Genomic DNA, 19,080 nt, shown 5'->3' on the forward strand with positions numbered 1-19,080 from the left:
CAATTATTTGAGAATATCACATGTGAGATAAGAAAGACAAATATGACAGACGGTCAATGTCCTGAAAAAGAAACTAAAATCAGCTGAGGATGACTTTGGCTGTCTGAAAATCCAAGACGGATTAATCCTTGAGGACGGATGCCCAGTCTGGGAGAAAGGTGTCGCTAAAGGAGGAAAATTGTTCACCCATTTTCCCAAATGTCATCAAAGGGGTTGACACACATTTCTATTCATGATCCCAGCAAACTAACGTTCATGTGATTGGAGGGATTAAAGCATCTCAAATCCATCGGTTTAAAATACAGAGACACAATCACTTTCTACAGCTCTTGAGAGACAACAAACGTAGAAGTGTCTCTGTGGGACACATTTACAAATGTTATGAGCGTGTAGAAGTAGGGAAAACGAGCGCTGTAAAATAAATAAATAAATAAATACCAGTGGTGAAGACTGCCAAATGAAAACTAAAATGAAATTCAAAATATCTTGAAAATAATTATTTTTACAGACTTTTATTCCACAATTACAATGAAATGAACTTCAATAAAGCAACAGTAGAAAGAAAGACAAGGAAGCTTTATTTGTGTCATTGATACAAATAGATGAAATTATGTTCATTACAGCGGGCCCCATGAAACAACCACACATGCAGGGGCCGAGCATGCGGAGAGGGAATAGGGTGAAGGTGCCACCATAGTCGGCACACCCGGAGCAGTTATTGGGGGACAGTGCTCAAGGGCACCTCGGCAGTGCTCTGGAGGTAGACTGGCCCACACTCCACATTTCTTCCGGGCTGGGACTCGAGCCGGTGAACCGGCCCAACCCACTGAGCCACTGTTGGACAGATTTTTCTATGTCCATTCTACAGAGTTGTTATGAAGTTAAACATGCTATCGTGATTAACCGACTAATTGATCCTTTATGTGACTGAAGTTTAGAGTAGTCGACCCTGATAAATAATCAGGAGGCGAACTGCTGGTTGTCCTGAAGGAGCTGATGGATGTATCATCGTGCTTTTTTGGCTCAATCACATTTTTCTGTCAGTTTCCTCTTAGTTATAATATTCTTTGATAATAAACACTCATTACCTTCGCCTAGGCGAGGCAGAGGTTATGTAATCGCTGGCATCTGTCTGTCTGTTAGCAAGATAACCCAAAATGTTCTGGACGGATCTGGATGAAATGTTCAGGAAATGTTGTGAATGTTACCAGAAATAGATGATTTAATGCTGGTGATGATTCAGAAGAGATCTTGGATTCTGGATCACTTTTTCAAGTTTTCATTAACATCGCAGTTTAATGGAGCGTCAACATTTGTTCCTCATTTATCTCGGTTAATTATTGACCAATTTTTATGGAATATGACGCAGTCATGCAGGGTGGGGACCTCTAATTTATCATCGAATTTAAGATCGGATCCAGAATGGATTCAGTAAAAAATATATAGTTTTGACATCGAAAACCCCTTTTATGGATTAAAAAAATCCAGGGTTGGTGTATAAGATAGAAAGATAGATAACCGTTATTGTCCCATAGGGAAATTTGTCTTCGCAGTCTTTTAGAACAACACGAAACAGAGTACACAATGCATCACCAACATGAACAACATATAAGTAAATACACACACAATGAGCAAACACTGCCACACAATCAGAACACATATCACACTCAGGAGGGCTGGGTCCGCACAGGTTTAATGGGCAGTGATAGCAGAGTGGACAAAGATCTTTTTAAAGTGCGCCCGTTTCCACTTCAGGGTTGTGTATCTGCACCCAGATGGCATCAGTGTGAAGTGTTGGTGGAGAGGGTGATCCGGAAAGATACCAAGAAAAATGTAGAACCTTTTGATGATTATCCAGATCACCACGTGGATGGTGGAAGTCCAATTAGGATGGGAATGAGCTGCTCGGTGGAGGTCTGCGCTCTCTGAGTGCTTTTCTAATTTGTAATCCTTATTTCTGTACGGGAAAATCGGATGTTTGAGCAGTACGGCATACTGTGGAAGTGAGTATGGGGAAATCTCTAAATATGGGAAAATTAAAAATAAAGCAGTGATTCTGGAAATAACGGGCCAAAATGATCTAACTTCTCACTTCTAACAGAAGAATTTTCGCCGCTCTTTGACTGTGATTCAATGCAACATACAGGCACCAGTTGATCTGTATGGTTTTAAAGGGTCCTGAGTACGGCTGGCAGCGGAAAGGGGTGGACAGGTTTGCACTTTTCAGTGGACTTTGTTGCTGCTGGTTGGTGGTCAATACGCCTCTGGTTCTGGTCCAGTTTAGCACTGTCTCATATCTGGTTCCCGACTCACTTTAAATATACTGTTTTGTTGTCAGCAAAATTGTCTTCTGAAATCCATCGCCATAAAGGAGACCTTGAACATGCTTGCTTGACTTTTAACTAACATGGCAAATGCATGTATGTGTGTGTGTGATTCTTTATCCATTGCTCGATGTAGGTGGTTGGTAGCGATGTGACTTGTCCAGGTGTGAACCACGGCGTACGTTATTCAGGCCTCAGGGCAGAGAAGGGAGAGTGACTCCCTCTCTCTCTCTCTCTTTCTGTCGCATAAAAACAAATTATTTCTGTCAGTATTTGTGTGTTATTTTACGTTATCAAAAGAAGCCTTCGAAGTGATCATCCTTTACTCTGAGAGGGATGCAAATGGGCTCATTATTCTCTCCAACTGAGAGCTGCGTAAAACTTTGCAAATGACTTCTGCATGCATACGCGTGGCAATGCGATCAAACACACTGCAAACAATTGAAAAGGCTTTTTTTATGAGAGGCCTCGCTCACTGATGTTAAAAGAAGCTGTTGCATGATTTGAAGGAGTACAAATGTAATTTCCCATTTCTCTTTTGCCTCTTCAAATATTGCGACGAAAAATGCTCTCAGGTGGAGATAATGTTGCAGGGCTTGCAGAGCACACAAGACTGTTTATTAATTTATTAATGTTGTTTTCAAAGATGTGTGTGGGTGTGTTTTTGTGATGCAAGTGGAAAGCCTGCTGGGACAGGTATTTGCCAACCGCTGTCAATATGAGGCGGATGTGAAACTTGAAAGTACACCGTCGAGGCATGGAGGTCTAACGTTTATCTAACGTTGAGCGTTTATCCACGACAAATGTTTTTTGTGAAAGCAGCACATGTTCCATTTCAAGTTTTGATCAGGTCAGGCTGTTTAAATGCATCTTTATATCACACCCTTTAATCAATGGTACCTAATAACATCAAAGAGAAGATTGCTGAATTCCCTTGTGGTGCAGGGATGTGCAAAACAATAAAAAAAAAAAACTCAACTAGGGCGATGAAAGTGTTTAGTAACGCGCTTCCACACAATCAGAATAAGAGCTGATCGTGAAGTGGGTCAGAATAGATCCTGAAGACCTTTCCCTGCAATAACATTCAATTTACCAGAATTTATGTGCGTAAAGATGGGAAAATTATAGGCTAAGTGTTTTTTGTAAACTAGGTGAAATGAGCCATTATTAAAATATGAAATGGTCTCTGTTGTCAGAGGCAGCATCTGCTCTGCTGACTCTGACAACAGGGCTGTATTTTCTGATATAATCCAGCAGATGATGTGAGAAAAAGCTCAGCGGGAAGAGCTCAGATGGTCCTGACATACTTATTCTATCCAGACTTTGTACAGGTCTCATCATCCCAAATCCCACCTCAGTTTAGACTTAAATACTTGCTTTACATCCTATTTTTCCTCAAACTTCCTTCTGAGGAAACCTGTCATCCAACACCTCATGCTTGTCGTCTGCCACTCAGTCAGCCACTGGTGACAGCTGAGCTGCAGTGATTCTAGCGAGAGGCTGTTGTACACGAGAGGTCTGTTTTCAACATCGAACCACAAAGCAGACATTTTTGCACAATTTTTAAAACATGATACAGATGTTAGCTGCAGCGACTTTATTGTTCGTAGTCAAAATTCCAGAGGTTTTCTTCTCATGCACAGGCGATTCCTGCACAAGGGATCAATATATCAATAATTTAATTTTAATGTAACATTGTAATTTTGGTGTCATTAATATTTTTGTGATTTCCAATTTTACAGTGTACTGTATACAGATCAGTTTGCACTGCTCAGAATGTTAAATTATAAGTAAATGCTTATGCTTCTAAATATGACTTGTATATTTCGGTGGTTGAGCGGGTTGTCCTATGATTGAGAGGTCGGCGGTTCAAATCCCAGCTCCTGCACATGTCCACGCTATCGTTGTGTGACACTCCACGCACGTGTGTGAATGTAGTGGGTCAGGAGGGCCGATGGCGCAAATTGACAGCCTCACTTCTGTCAGGTTCTAAATCAGATTTAGATATAGTTAATGTTTATTCTTAATAGTGAAGGAGTAGTGCAGAATCTAAGTAATTAAATTGAAACGCAAGTCAGTTTTGACTAAAAGAATTGCAATTGCTACATGTGGAAATATCTTTGTAACACACACACACATATATATATATCTTAAATTAGCATTGAAACTATAGTGATATCTTGACACAGCAGATTGTCTACTTTTTAAGGCTACATAACTGCTACTCAACCCTATCGAAGGGTTGCCTGTTTTGCGCTCTACTTTCCGTCTTAATAATTTGACAATACCGAAGAGCCTTTCAAAGTACAAGATCTCATTCCTGCTGTCCTTCAGTGCTTAAAATCACCACATTTTAACTGAAGTGTCAGTGAATATAAATTAGGGCTTTTTTTAGCCAACTTTCCTTTTTTGCCAGATATTAATTCAAAAATATATCTTAAAATGGGTCAATTCATACTTAAGGTGGGTGCTTTTATGGTGCTTATGAGGCATTTCACCCCTTAAGAGCACAAAAGGTGTTATTGCCAAAGGCTGAAATGCTATTCTTCAAGCAATAAAAATCATATTCAGCTCAGAGAGGGAGAGGCATGGAAAAGCCCTTCAGCAGGCCTGTTTGTACGGCAGAAGAGAAAAAAAAAAGATTTCATTCATTGTTTTCATCCCTGCATTTTATGGTTTTAAGATTTAATGTTACAGTTTTCAGTCTTAAACATGTGATAGCTAATGATTGAGCTATGGCTTGACTAAAAATATTGTTTTGCCAAGTGAGATCTAAAATTGTCTATTGCATTACAAGCCTGTGATGTTGTGAATATTATTTCAGTTAATGATGGATTTTAGAATTTAAAAGAATCCATATTTTTGTCAACAACATCTAAAATCTATATTTTTTATGTTCTTGTTGTCTTATTTTCAATGTGCCAGGAATGAATGGCCAATGGGAAGGCAGCATCCTGCTTCTGGAGATCATCGATTGTTTGATCATTATGCACACACTGTGATGTCGTCATGATGATGATGTGGTTTTACATTAAACCTCATTGATGGAGGAAAATAAGTGACATAATTTGCTTCCAGCTTCTTTTACACTTATCATTTTACTTTGTGACTTCATATGAGATGCATCACGTGTTAGATGTCAGCGATTCCTCTGTGATTCACAAATTGATTTATTGGGAATGGATTTAAGAATTATATTGATTATGTTAGTGATTTAAAAAAAAAAAAAGTCAAACTCATTTGTGAGTGCATTGCAGAACCTGGTCATCCCTACAGCATGAGCGTGGGGGATTTATATTGTGATCAATTATCATGGCACAAGCACATTCTGATTTACTGTCTAAATAAAACACAGCCAGCTTACCAACACACACTGCATTATTAAACAACGTCAAGCCCTCTCAGTGGTGAAGCAAATAACTGTGATCAATCATTTTCTCATCAAACCAAAGCCCAGCCCTGAAGCTCTTTCAGCAGAGAGGCTGCATCCCACTGCCGGACTCTGCTTCCACTCACTGTGTTATTCCCATCCAGACTGCAGGAAGCACTTAAAGTCATGCATTCATTAATAATCCGACCAACGCTCTAAACGGCAGGGCACTAGGAAATGTTAGCAGTTAGTCACGCGTATGCACCTCTCATGCATGATTGTGCATTTTGTTTCCAAGCTTAGGACACATTTTTGTGTGTGACCTTCCCAACCTTCTCAACACAGTCTCATGAATGTTTCATTCCTTTGCTTTTTGATCCACTTCTTCAACTGGCTCAGACAAATAAGAGAGCAATGCATTTAGAGTCTGCTGCCATCAGTGGCAGTTCTAGGACTATTTATCTGGGGGTGGCTGAAGCATGTGTTATTAATGTAAAGCTCACGTACACACACACACACACGCACACAACATCCTGCAAATCTAGCCTAAAATAGGTCTAACATTCAACTGAGTCCTTGATATTGCTTCACAGCATTCTGGTTTAGAACCACAATGACTAATTATTAGCCTATTCCAAGTAAATCTCTGATAAGCTAATATTAGCTAAATATCACATTAGCATGCAAATAGAGCAGCAGGGATAACAATACAGTGTGAAAACAACAAGCTGAAACAATAAACAAGCTGCATGCCAAACACCTGCCCCAGGAAGTGGCGTAACCAAATGACCACCCTTTAAAGCTTTATGGATGCCACTGTGACAGACGGTGAGAATACATTACAGTGGTACTTATTTTAATTATATTGATCACACCAATTACAAACGACAAAGTATGCTTATTATAATGTGTACATGTTTATTTATCACATTCGGCGATGAGGTGTGGTACCCCAGGAAGCAGAGACTTGAACTCAAACATTTTAATAGCAAATTTGAGGTCAACCAATGGACTAATTACTGTGGTAAAAACAATGATGGAACTGGCTTACATTCCAATCCTAAACTAGCCAAAACTACAGCCAACATCACATGAATTAGAATTGTGCTGGGCAAGAAGAGAAACCTAAAACTCAAATACACGGCCATAAACTAAGTCGCGACAGAGCAATACGTGTGAAAGAGAACAAACAGGAACCATGGAATTAACTGGCAGAGATATATGGGGGGGGGGGGGGGCACACACAGAGGATTAGGAAACGGGATGGACCGCGGGCACACACAAGATGAATGTCATATTCTCACACTGGATAGTCTGAGGAGCCGAAACTATAAAGGCTGATGTGAAAATGGGTTGATTGTGGCCACATCTGCAGAGAAACGCCACAGCACAGTAATGGCAATGAAAATCTCTGATATTGTACATCACATTTACGTTCCATCCTTTTGATGATGTTGAAATGACTTCTTGTTAGGGCTCACCAAATGGCTTTGCTTGATAGCCACGCAGCAGGCTTGGAGATAGGTCACAGTCATTTCTCCTGGAAAGCAGTGACTGACAGGTCTGCTGGAGAAAAACTGAAGCAAGTGTTTTCAGGAACCAGCGTGCTGAACTCTTTCTCCTACTCTGTCCACAGAGACCCCGCAGAGGGATGGCGAGGATGCTGCATCTTCTTCGGACTCAGAGTCAGACCCCGCCCCCTCGCTGTTCAACCACTGGGGTCACGACCTGGGTCCAGAGAGTCGAAGGGTTGCCCTCAAGAAGTTCCGCTACTATGGCTACAATGGCTACCTGAGTGACCGAATCTCTCTCACCCGGCCAATCCCAGATTTACGGCCGGACGGGTGAGTCGGCGGACTGATGTGCGATCTGTTCATTGATCAATTGATCTGTGTGGATTCCACCATTAGAGTGATGTTGATTCAATCTCGATTGTGCCTGTGACATATGAGACTCCAAATCTCTTTTCCCCCCACAGGTGCAGAAACATATCATATTCATCAGATCTTCCTCAACTCAGCATCATCTTCATCTTCGTCAACGAGGCCTTGTCTGTGTTGCTGCGCTCCATCCACACTGCAATCCAGAGGACTCCATCGCACCTCCTCAAAGAGATCATACTGGTGGATGACCATAGCAGCAGCCGTAAGAATCATAAGGCATCCTCTTAATGTCACTTCCATGATGTGGGAATTAATTTGGTGTGTGTGATTAAAAGGCCAAACCCACTCTGACTCTCTCAGCAGCAACATACTATTTCTCCCTGAAAACAAATACGTTTATTGAACAGGTTTTCATTTATTCATTTTCTGAAAGAAGAACAATTGCTTCTCAGCCGCTCATCCGAATCCGGGTATTGGGTTTATGCTGGAGCATATCCCAGGTGACATCTGTGAGGCAGCAGCGCTACCCACGGCACCAACATGCTGCCCTGAAAAGGTTTTTCTACAGGACATGTATTAACCATATATAATTATTACTCATTGAGTTCTAAATTTGATTTGTTGGAGTGTGGAAGATGCCTTATAAAATAAATAGTACTCTACCAACAGGTATTTAATTATCAAATCCTCCAGATAACACATACAACGTCAGAGTTAAATGATATTGCTGATCACTTTTTATAACCCACCCCCCCATACTAATTATTCAATTCACTTTTATTTATATAACACCAGATCATAACAGAAAGTTATGACCTGCAGGGAAAGGCAGAACCCAACTTGTACCACAAGAGCAAGCACTTTGGCGACAGAGGCGAGGAAAAACTTCCCTTTATCAGGCAGAAACCTTGGAGAGAACCTAAGGCTCATGGTGGACGGACATCTGTCTTGACTGGTTGGGTCAGTGCCACAAGTGGGCAGACGCTGATGAACGTCATCCCGAATAGACAACTAATGGTAGTTCACACAACTGGATGCAGATGCAATGTTAAGAACTGAGAAAACAACTGACAAAAAAAAACAAGATACACTAGCTCCTGTAGAACTGACTAATTAATTGATTGCTGTATCTCATTTCTAATCATAACAATCAAAATAATCAATTCAATAACGTGGGTTTGTGTGAAATAATGCAAAATGTTGAATAGTAAAAGAAAATCTGGTATACAAACCAGAAATATTTTTAGAGCTTGAATGACATTAACATCAGCCGATGAGTTTTCTCAAATCAAACACTAGAAGGGCAATTATTTTATCACCCCAAGCCATGCTCCAAGCTCAACCAAATTTGGGACTGTTCGCTGCAAGCACACTATTCAATACGACAACATGGTGCCAACCTTCTGGGGGAAAGAAAAGAGAAGGGACCATACGCATCACTGCAATCAGATGTATTTTTGGAACAAGAACTTGAAATAAAATAATAATAGTAGTTCTAGTTAGTAGTAATGTGCTTTCATTTGGGGCTTTTTGCAATGACACTGGGGAGGTCTGCTGAAATTGATTAATGTGGCACTGCCCCACCAGCCACCACTGCCCCTCAGCTGTAAAGTTTATTTTTTATTGTTTCCTACATTGTGAAAACGTTCTGTAAAATCGGTTCTGATTAGGTATGAACCATGGTCCTTTTTTCATTTTATATGACTTTCAAAACCTCATTTTAGTAAGCTGTAAAAGGGATAACATGTTGTCAACTGGGTTGTCAACATGTACGCAACTGGGTATGAGGGTCCCTGCATGAATATTGTATGAGTATTTTGCAGGTTTCCGAATCACAAAGAAGATGCTCTGTTTTAGCTTTGGCAATTAGCAGGCATTTATTTTTCATCTAGTATTTCTATTACAGCTACTATAAAACAAAATAATTGTTTTTGTTGGTTTTGCTCTCTTGTATTCCCAGTTTGAAAACCTTGGCTTAACTAACCTTTTGTATCTGAAGTCATGTGATCATATATTGTTTGCTCTTTTGCAGTTCCTCAGGATTTATTGATTTAATAATTTATTATCTTATAATGATGTATAACGGTCTCTTCGCAGTTTCTAGATATAACATGGAAGAGGTTTGTCTGCTGATCAAAAGTGCTGCCACATTCACACATGCAGAAGAAGGGTATGGAACAAAAACCTCCATTAAGGCTTGATTTGGTCTTCTTTAATTAAAATCGAAACTGTTAAAATAAGTGGAGAAAAAAAATCCTGATCGTCTTCTTTATCCTCACCTATTCCAAAATTATTTTCTATTTCTTTGGCCACACGTCCACAAGTTGCATGAAAACGGATTTTTAGAAAGTGTTGCCATGTACTGGTAAAAGAAAATAACTCTAATTCATGGATCGGCACCTTTATCTGGATACCCTCATAAATGTCATTATTTAGTCTGTGACACTTTCCCCCACCCTTCCTCTGTCTGTGTTTCAAAGAAATCCAAAAGGTAGCTTATGTGTAATTATTTTTTTAAAAAAACGATTTTTCTTTTTTTTTTTAACAAATCTTTCTACCACGTTTCAACAGAATCCATCTGGTATAGGTTATACATAATAGGTGGAAACTGTAAAACTAAAGCAACGAGAACGTTATGAGCTCTTCCCTGCCATAAGCCCAAGCATTTCACCAAGTTCCATGAAAGTCTATCTTGTTGTTTTATATGTAATCATGTGAAAACCTGTGAAACATAACCTTCATGGCAGAGCTATTAAAAACAGCAGTTTGTCAGCTTACTGCCGTGCTGGGAAACACACATGTGCAGACACACAAAGGCTTACATGTGTAGTTTTGTCATGGCGTGACAATTCTGTGTTCTCCTCTCCAGAGATGTTTGGCCTAAAAGGCTTTAATCTCATTTAAAGAATAACCTCATCTGCTATCATCAAACATTGGCACCAATGTATTTTCTTTCCCTTCAAACCTGAAAGAACAAAATTGGAAGGACTTACAGTTCTGTATGTTGTGAGTTATGAACCCAGACTGTATTTTGTCTTGCCTATTTTAGATTATTTTAGGCATGAACGACAACAAAACTGTACAAAAACAGACTAAAACTCAATACAGCCATTTCAGGTAAAGTGTCGTCGTGTCTTATAAGAGGGATTATGTTAGCAATTGCATCGCGCGCGATGAAAAATATTTCACTTCTGCCAAATCTATAATTACCATTATGAGAAATCTGTCAGACGTGTCGCCAGCAGATTTCACGGGTCTCTAACTGCTGCTCTGTTTTTTTTTAAATAAATACCCTATGAGAGTTTATTCACGGTCGCTACACAAGGATAAATAGATCCAATGTTTGTATCAAATTGTGTGCTTATATTGCATAGAACTGATCAAGCGTGCAGGTCTCTGGGACTCAAACCACTAAAGTGACAAATGATGGCGTGGCATTAATTCTTAGTGAAGATAATCGATGGCAGGTAATTTTGAAAACGAAAGTACGTGATCACTGCTGCATCTTATTGATTGTACATGGTGTAATTATGACAAATGAGGCTCAGCTAAGAATAGATGGAAGCCAGAGTGGAATGCAAGTCACACTGATTATGTGTCACCATTAGAATAGTTCATTAGCAGAGACGTCAGGGGTTGTATTCATAAAGCACCCGAGCACTGATCAAACACCACAGAGTCATGCAAGCCTCCGTTAATATACACAATTTATTTCAAAGGGCTGTAAATAGCAATTATTTACTATAATTTGCATAAATTGCCTTTTTAATGAAAGATTAAATATTTAAATATGTCCATACAATATTAGATAACAATGAGAAAAGTCTCACTATTTATTTCGTAGTACTGTATGTTATTTTGCCTTTGCATCTGAGTGTTCATCAGAAGGGGGCATTGGTCTATTCCAGAATGAAATATCTCAAATTAGTTGAAGGAATGTGAAAATATAGCAATTCATGATTATAATAATGAAAAATAAAAAAACATAACCATGTCGGCAGGAAACAAAACTGATCATGCCCCCCATAGTGTATCGTGTTCTCTTCAGGTATCATGGTGCCATGACCTCTCTCAGGTGGGCACATGAGCAGACAAGCTAGTATATGAGAAAGATCAGTTTGGTTGTGGTATTCCTGGAATTTCTGTTACAGCTGGAGAGTCCCCGAGAATATTTCGCTCCCTGTTAATTGGGAAGGAAGTTTCCTCTATGATAAACATCCCTGTCTCATTGGGCAGGTAGTGTGGCCTGATGTTTATTAGAACCTGACAGAAAACTGAGAAACATTAATTGAATTGTTCTTTAGATTCAGGTTTATGTCAGTATGTTTGAATTTTTGTTGGATAAAAAAGACTAATTAATAATTTGAAAGCCATTATTCACATCCTTACTTAACATCGGTCTCGTAAACCAGCCAAAACTTTGGCTTGTTTTGTGAAGGCTTTGCTGTATATTTTGTTTTTGCCGTTCAAAAGGAATTTAATTGATCGCATAAATGCGGAGGAAGTGTGGATTGGAAGTATTTGCCATATGTCCCAATGCATTTATTTATTTTTATTGTGTATTATGTTGCCATGACCCAGATCCGGATAAGCGGCTGATGACGAGAAAATATTTATTCATGTTCATTTTGTAGACATACGTATTACATATCTCTTGTAAATTGTTTATGTTAAAATTCCACTAAACTAGAATTAAGGACAACCAATTCTAATGAAAAAATATATATAAATATACTGCTCCAGCTACTTGCTGCTCAGCCTCCCAGCGCACGAGCATTTGTAGCATTGAGATTTTTGTTCAGTCAGCGTATTCATGTTGATGATCAGTCAGAATGTTCTCTTCAGTATGCCGTTTATGTTCATTTAATTGTTGCGTATTGCAGGCTTAGCCATGGGGAACCTTGAAATGTGCATGTGTCTAGTTGCAACATAAGGATAAGAACCCAAGTACCCAAACTAAGAAGTAATGTATCAGTGAAACATGCCGAGACAATAGAAAAGAGAAACTTCTACTTTAAAAGCAGGAGAATTCATCCTCAACTTAAAAAGAAAACAATTTGCATTTCTGGCACATGTACAAAAACACACACGCACACACACACACACAGCTTCATGGAGCTGAGGGAAGATAAATTATTCACCATAATTCACTGGATTTGTTGTAGTAGCAACAAAGTGGGTGTGTGTGTGTGTGTGTGGCTCTTGTTCCAGTGGAGCTGCAGGAGCACCTGCAGAGCTCTGTAGAGGAGGCAAACTCTCAGCACGGCCCGGGCTTCATCAAGGTGGTCCGCCATGACAAGCAGGAAGGGCTGATCAGGTCCAGAGTCAGCGGATGGAGGGCTGCCTCTGCTCCTGTTGTCGCTCTGTTTGATGCACATGTGGAGTTCAACACTGGATGGTGAGCGGCCGGTTTTAGACGATTCGGTCATTTGTAAATTAAGCATGACACCTTACTCATTAAATCAAGGCTGTATCTGTGCCAGAGAGCGCCGTTGTTAAAAACACATCAACGGGTCCCATCTGTAACTAGAAAAGCACTCGGAGAGCACAGACCGCCGCCGAGCAGCTCATTATCCTCGTAGTTGGATTTGCTCCGTCCACATGGTGATCTGGATCATCACCAAAAGGTTATAAATTGTTCTTGTACACCAACCATGAAAAGTAAAAGTGATTCGGATTCGGATTGATTTAGCATTTTTCATATCCTGTCTTACAACCTTTACATATCCGTTGTTCATCTTTCTCTTTTGTCTTCTACTGAATGTCTTAATCGTTCACCACACACGTTGATTTTATTTCCATTTCCGTTTGTTAGATTTTATTGTGCATCATTTCTCCTTCTACCTGTGTCTGGCTCTAGTTAACCTTTTGGAGGAGCAGAGCAAAGTTTGTTGGGTTTAAACGTGCTGAAGGGCTGGGCTATGGCTGCTGGAAGCTCAGACTGCTGAGACTAATTGGAACAAAACATAATCTTAAATGCAACTGCAGGTAATTGGAAGATTAGTAGGGGATGGAAGAACATCCATGTGAGTGGTTGGCACACATAAGTAATGATGAAAATTGCAAATTTGTGTGTATTCATGTGCATGCATTTGTAAGTGTGTCTTCGGCATGCAAACATGTGAGACCATGCATGTCCTATCGTGACACAGCAAGCTCCCAGCTGGTAGATATGATTAAATGAGCAGTGTAATTCACCGCTATAACTCTGCTAGTGCCGCGATGATGGCAGCTTGTAATGTCACTACAGCATCACTTTCCCTTTCAAGAAGCCTCTAAGTGGATTCAGTCACCTGCAACTGGTACAAAATGCTGCAGCCAGATGTTGAGCACATCAGCCCATCCTGTACCACTCCTCTGGCTTCCAGTTATTTGCAGAATTGTTTTAAAATCTTTCATATTTGTTATTTAAGCTCTTAGTGCTTGCTCCTCCATATTTGTCTGACTTGCTGTCATTATGAGACCAGAACAGAACTGAGATAATTGAATCAGTGACTGTTAGATGTCCCAAAGTTAAAATACACATTTTGGGGTGATTCTCTGTATTTGCACCTGCACTGCGAAACAAAACTTTTATTTTAATAGCTAACATTTCATTCCAATGTGTGTAGATGTATATTTTTAGGTTTCTAGAGTTGCCTCTTATTTCTTTGTTTTTAATCGATTGTTTGTAGTTGTTCAGTTTTGCTTGGAAAGCACTCAACTGATTTATTATTAACATTAGTTTATGATGGGGTTTCGGACCACCTGATATGGGCCGTCCGTTCCCTATATTCCCGGTGTCAGAGCTTGGTCCGCATTGCCGGCAGTAAGTCGGACACATTTCCAAAAGCTATTTGACCTAACTTTTTAAAAGTTGTCTTTTGTCAAGTCAAGTATGGTGGCCCACGGCAGAAATGTCTCGGAATGATTCCACTAAACAGTGTAAGTAATGAGAGCAGTAGTTAATTACTGAGCTCATTAGCCGAGCTGGTAGAGTTTAATCTGTCACACAGCAAACGCTCAGGGTCATAGAACATTATTCCGACTTTAACTTTCATTCATTCATCTTCTTGAGGATGAGACAATCAGATATCGCCTCGTTCTGAGCCGCAGATCCGAATCCAGGTCATGGGTTTACAATGGAGCCTCTCTCAGCTTATTGCAGGGCCACACATACACACACACACCCATCCCACACCGAGGGGGGGGGGGGGGGGGGGGGGGTGTAACAGTATACAGTATTACAAATGAAATCATTTTTGTCATAGATCCTGAAGAGCTCAGCTGGAGTTAAACACTTTGTCTACTTTCTCATTTCTTTAAACATACAAATTCACGCCACTCACTTTATGCAGTCTTGCTTCATATTTCACTGATATGATGATGTTGTGTTTTTGCTGGTATCATCAATACTGTCTTTATCTATTTTCCACACTTTAAATTGTGCTTCTCAATCTTTTTCATTTTCGTTTTCCTCTTCCCATGCTTTTCTTTTCTTTTCTTTTCAATTGTCTGGAGAGCCAAGACATTTGAAACGTTATCTCACATATTCTAATTGATATGAAAACAGTTTCCATAGATTTCCTGCTATTGTGGCTATACTACAGTTCCAAGTGGTACTGCACCGTTTAATTAATCCATCATTAATCTGTAAGTCTTTACTGTGTACATACAATATCTGTATCCAGTTAATGTCAAGCATAAATGAAGGCTAACGCTAGCCTCATGTAGAAAGTGGATAAAATCTAACCTGTGATATAACATTCGGAAAAGGCTTCACAAAACACCAGCCCAACAGTCTGACACTTCTTCTTAAAATCAGAATAATGTGTGCATTTGCAGGAAGCATTTCTTTGCTCTAAATGTTCTTACTTGCGTAAAAAGTGCTGAACAATGAAGGTAAATGACAAAAAAAAAGAAGAACAGTTACTTATGTATTGTAGCAAAGAGATACACAATATATTGTATGATATAATGAATGTAAAGTTGTTGACATCAAAGTCAGTGGAGACTCCACTACTCAGCCCACCTCAGTATTCAGTTGCTGGGAAAGAGGATTCCTTCAAGGCTGGCCAGAAGTCTCTTTGTGTGACCTCTTCAAACTTACTTTACTAATAAGACGCTTTTCAATGCAGAGGTCACATTAATTAGAGGCTGCATGGTCCTACCTTTTTCTACAGTAACCCGATTCCAGGGCTTTCTGGGTGGTTTCACTATGTATTTAGGTATCTCAGTGTTTGCATGCATAGAACTGTGCAGAAGAAGGCAGGCAAGCCTCACCTTTAAACCAACAATTGGTGTGATGGACAAAATAGTCCCTCATCCAATCCGATGTAAGAACTGTGTCGTGGACCCTTACAGGAAGGCACGGACGAGGGGGTTTGCAAAGGTGTGTCCTTTAATGAGGTCAGAGTCACCAGCCCCACATGAACCCCAAACAGCTCCTTAAGTAGGGGTGGAGTAACCCACGTCATAAGTAGGGGCATGACCCAATTAACGATCCCCACATTCCCAGAATAAATCAGCTCAGCACTTGACGTGCTCACCGGAAAACAAACATAGCTCGGAGACAGTCCCGGCGACAAACATATGGGCACATCAGAGCGCCCCTAGGAAGCGTGTATTGTCCCAACGTGTGGTCCCCCCCCCCCGGGTCCGATGTGCGGATGGTTGAGTCCATGCTGTTATCCACAGCCTCCGCCCATCGCTCTGGCTCCGCCTGCTGTGGGGCCGGACCGAGCCACCACAAACTGCGTGATGTTACGCACATGCAGTATACGTCTGAGGTACAGTACAGTGCCTCATTTGTGTCTTTTCCCATGTAGGATAGTCAAAGGTAGTTTATTTAAACGGCTTCCTTCGGCAATTTTGCCAAAGTGACAGCATCATATTGAAGCAGCATTTTTCTACAGAATGTTCTTTGAACCTGATTTTGTTTTCATTATACAACAAAGGGAGCTTAAAGTCTGACCATCTGACTTAAAGCATTTTCATGTTCACTGACATTTACATTTGGTGTGCACATTTCACAGTGCATTTGTTCGAAAATTGTCATTTAAAGGCTGAAACTACGTTTTATGATTTGAAGAGGGGAGGGTTCTAGCAGCAAAGTATGATGTAACTTGTATGATGAATTTTTTTCATCCACTGAGTTGCAGGGATTCTAAGTTATCATCATCTCCTTCATCAAAAACACAGGAAGTTACAATAACACGCTGATACTCGGGTAGAAAAAACTAAATTGTAATTAGTTCCTCCATATTTTGCAGATTGCATGCTGCATCAGAGAAACGGTGGGACATAATATACTGATATTATCAGTATAAGTATATTATTAGGCACTGAAATGAATAGCTGGTTTAATTTGTTTAATTATTAATGCTAAGGGAGAAAGATGGTTTGTAAAGGGAGGAACCAATGAGAGAAGCTCATTGCTTTTGCTAACATTCAGCTTAAGGTGACCTCAGAGACTGTGCTTGCACATTCATTCCAAGGCTTCCAGCATTGCCTCACTTCATTTTGTTCGCTCTGTTTTCCGCTGTATGTTTGTTGAAGATATTTAACTGATTACAATCAGGATCTTTTAGTGATCCATGATTATTATGTAAACAAAGATATTATCATGGGCAGATGTCTCATTATTTTCTCATCATTTTATTTCTGCCCCATTAGTTCCCCTACATCCTAAAGACTGGAATATAAGATCACAGATTAGTTTGTTGTCTGCTACTCAACACATTCACGCTGTGTTCTGCTGTCACAGGTCAGAACCTATTCTGCAACGAATAAAGGAGGACCGGACCCGGGTGGTGTCTCCCTCTTTCGATAACATCAAGTACAACACCTTTGAGATTGAGGAATACCCGCTCTCTGCTCAGGGCTTCGACTGGGAGTTGTGGTGTCGATACCTCAATCCACCAAAGTCCTGGTGGGCACAACGCAACCACACAGCCCCCATCAGGTGCGAAACGAGCGTCAAGATTTACTTTTCTTAGCAAGAAAACTGTACTGTCGGCTTGTCCCGTTAGGGGTCGCCACAGCAAACCAACGTTCTCCACTTCACCCTGTCCTTTGCATTGTCCTCCCTCACTACGTCCATGTATCTTCTCCTGGGTCGACCTCTAGCCTTGATCCCTGCCAGCTCCATCCTCAGCATGATGCTGATAATGATGAATATATTTATTAGATAGAATGTTAGAGCAGTACAAGTACAGTCAAGCAGTAGTATGTATTACAGTAAAAGTACAGTTAAACATCCTGTCTCAGAGGAGCATTTCAAAAAAGCCCTTGCGGTCTTGTTTCCGTTGAAAGTCCTTAGTACATAAATCATCGACATTTAATAATACCAATAAAAATAAAAATAAATTACTCCATTGATGCAAAATAACAATAAATTAAAAGACACATAATAGGTAAAAGGGGGGAATTGATCTGGAGAGAGTCCGTTTCTGCCCCCCAGAAAGGTGAATTTTCAGGGTTGTTTTGAATGAGAACAACAAGGTGCATGTTTTGAGCATCCTTCTACCGATATAGTCTGTCACAACGCGATTGTGCTGTAATGTGGCAGCTTTAGAGAGTATTTCACAGCCGCTGCGGGGAGGGCCTCGCTTCTGTTTTTGTTTTTGTTTTTATTTTTTTAGAGTTCCTGACTGACAATCTGTGAATCCACTGGAGGAGAAATTCACACCAACAAGCTATTTCTCCAGCGGCGCTGTATTTCATACTGACAAGAGGAGATGTGTCGGACTGACAGCACGAATGCTAATAGGGGTTATTTTTCACTCCTGTTGATTCAACTTGATCTCAATGAAAGATTTGGTTGCTTTTGCCTGAACCAATTTCCCTTTAAATGACTTTATTTTGTTGTTTTCTTGGAGAGGCCATCATTTTGATAAATGTCTAATGTAAAGCAGGTTTAAAAGCTGCATCCCATGTAAAGAGCATCAATGAGGTTCGGTTGTCCGGTGATGAATGAATGATGAATATATTTATTAGATAGAATGTTAGAGTACAAGTACAGTCACACAGTAGCATGTATTACAGTACAAATAAAGTCAAACATCCTGTCTAAGAGGAGCATTTCAAAAAAGCCCTTGCGGTCTTGTTTCCGTTGAAAGTCCTTCGTACATAAATCATCGACATTTAATAATACCAATAAAAATAAAACCAATATTAAATTACTCAATTGATGCAACGTAACATTAGAAAAACAAAAATAAAATGATTTTACACTGCCAGTCCAAACTAACAATTACCCTAAAATAAATTACACCACTGATGCAAAATGACAATGAATGCCAATAAATAACTTACATAAATTACTAAGGCAATTAATATGTGCAACGTAGGTGTACAAAAAAAAGGAGGGGCGGGGGGTTGATCCGGAGAGAGTCGTGATGATTATCTCCGTTTCTGTCCCCCTAAAAGGTGTATTTTTAGGGCCGTTTTGAAGGAGGCCAAAGAGGTGCATGTTTTGAGGGCGGGAGTCAAACCATTCCACCCTTGGGTGGCCGTATTGTAA

The 19,080-nt window shown here is 40.1% G+C and overlaps 1 protein-coding gene across 1 annotated transcript in view; it reads left to right on the forward strand.

Moving 5' to 3' along the window:
* Positions 1–19,080, forward strand: part of galnt18a (UDP-N-acetyl-alpha-D-galactosamine:polypeptide N-acetylgalactosaminyltransferase 18a) — a 91,408-nt gene that overhangs the window by 50,080 nt on the left and 22,248 nt on the right. The window contains exons 2-5 of the mRNA XM_068739216.1: positions 7,331–7,538; positions 7,673–7,839; positions 12,789–12,975; positions 17,323–17,520. Coding sequence (XP_068595317.1) covers positions 7,331–7,538; positions 7,673–7,839; positions 12,789–12,975; positions 17,323–17,520 — 760 coding nt within the window. The remainder of the gene's footprint in view (positions 1–7,330; positions 7,539–7,672; positions 7,840–12,788; positions 12,976–17,322; positions 17,521–19,080) is intronic.

Source organism: Brachionichthys hirsutus, chromosome 5, assembly GCF_040956055.1.
Source record: "Brachionichthys hirsutus isolate HB-005 chromosome 5, CSIRO-AGI_Bhir_v1, whole genome shotgun sequence".
Lineage (NCBI taxonomy): Eukaryota > Metazoa > Chordata > Actinopteri > Lophiiformes > Brachionichthyidae > Brachionichthys > Brachionichthys hirsutus.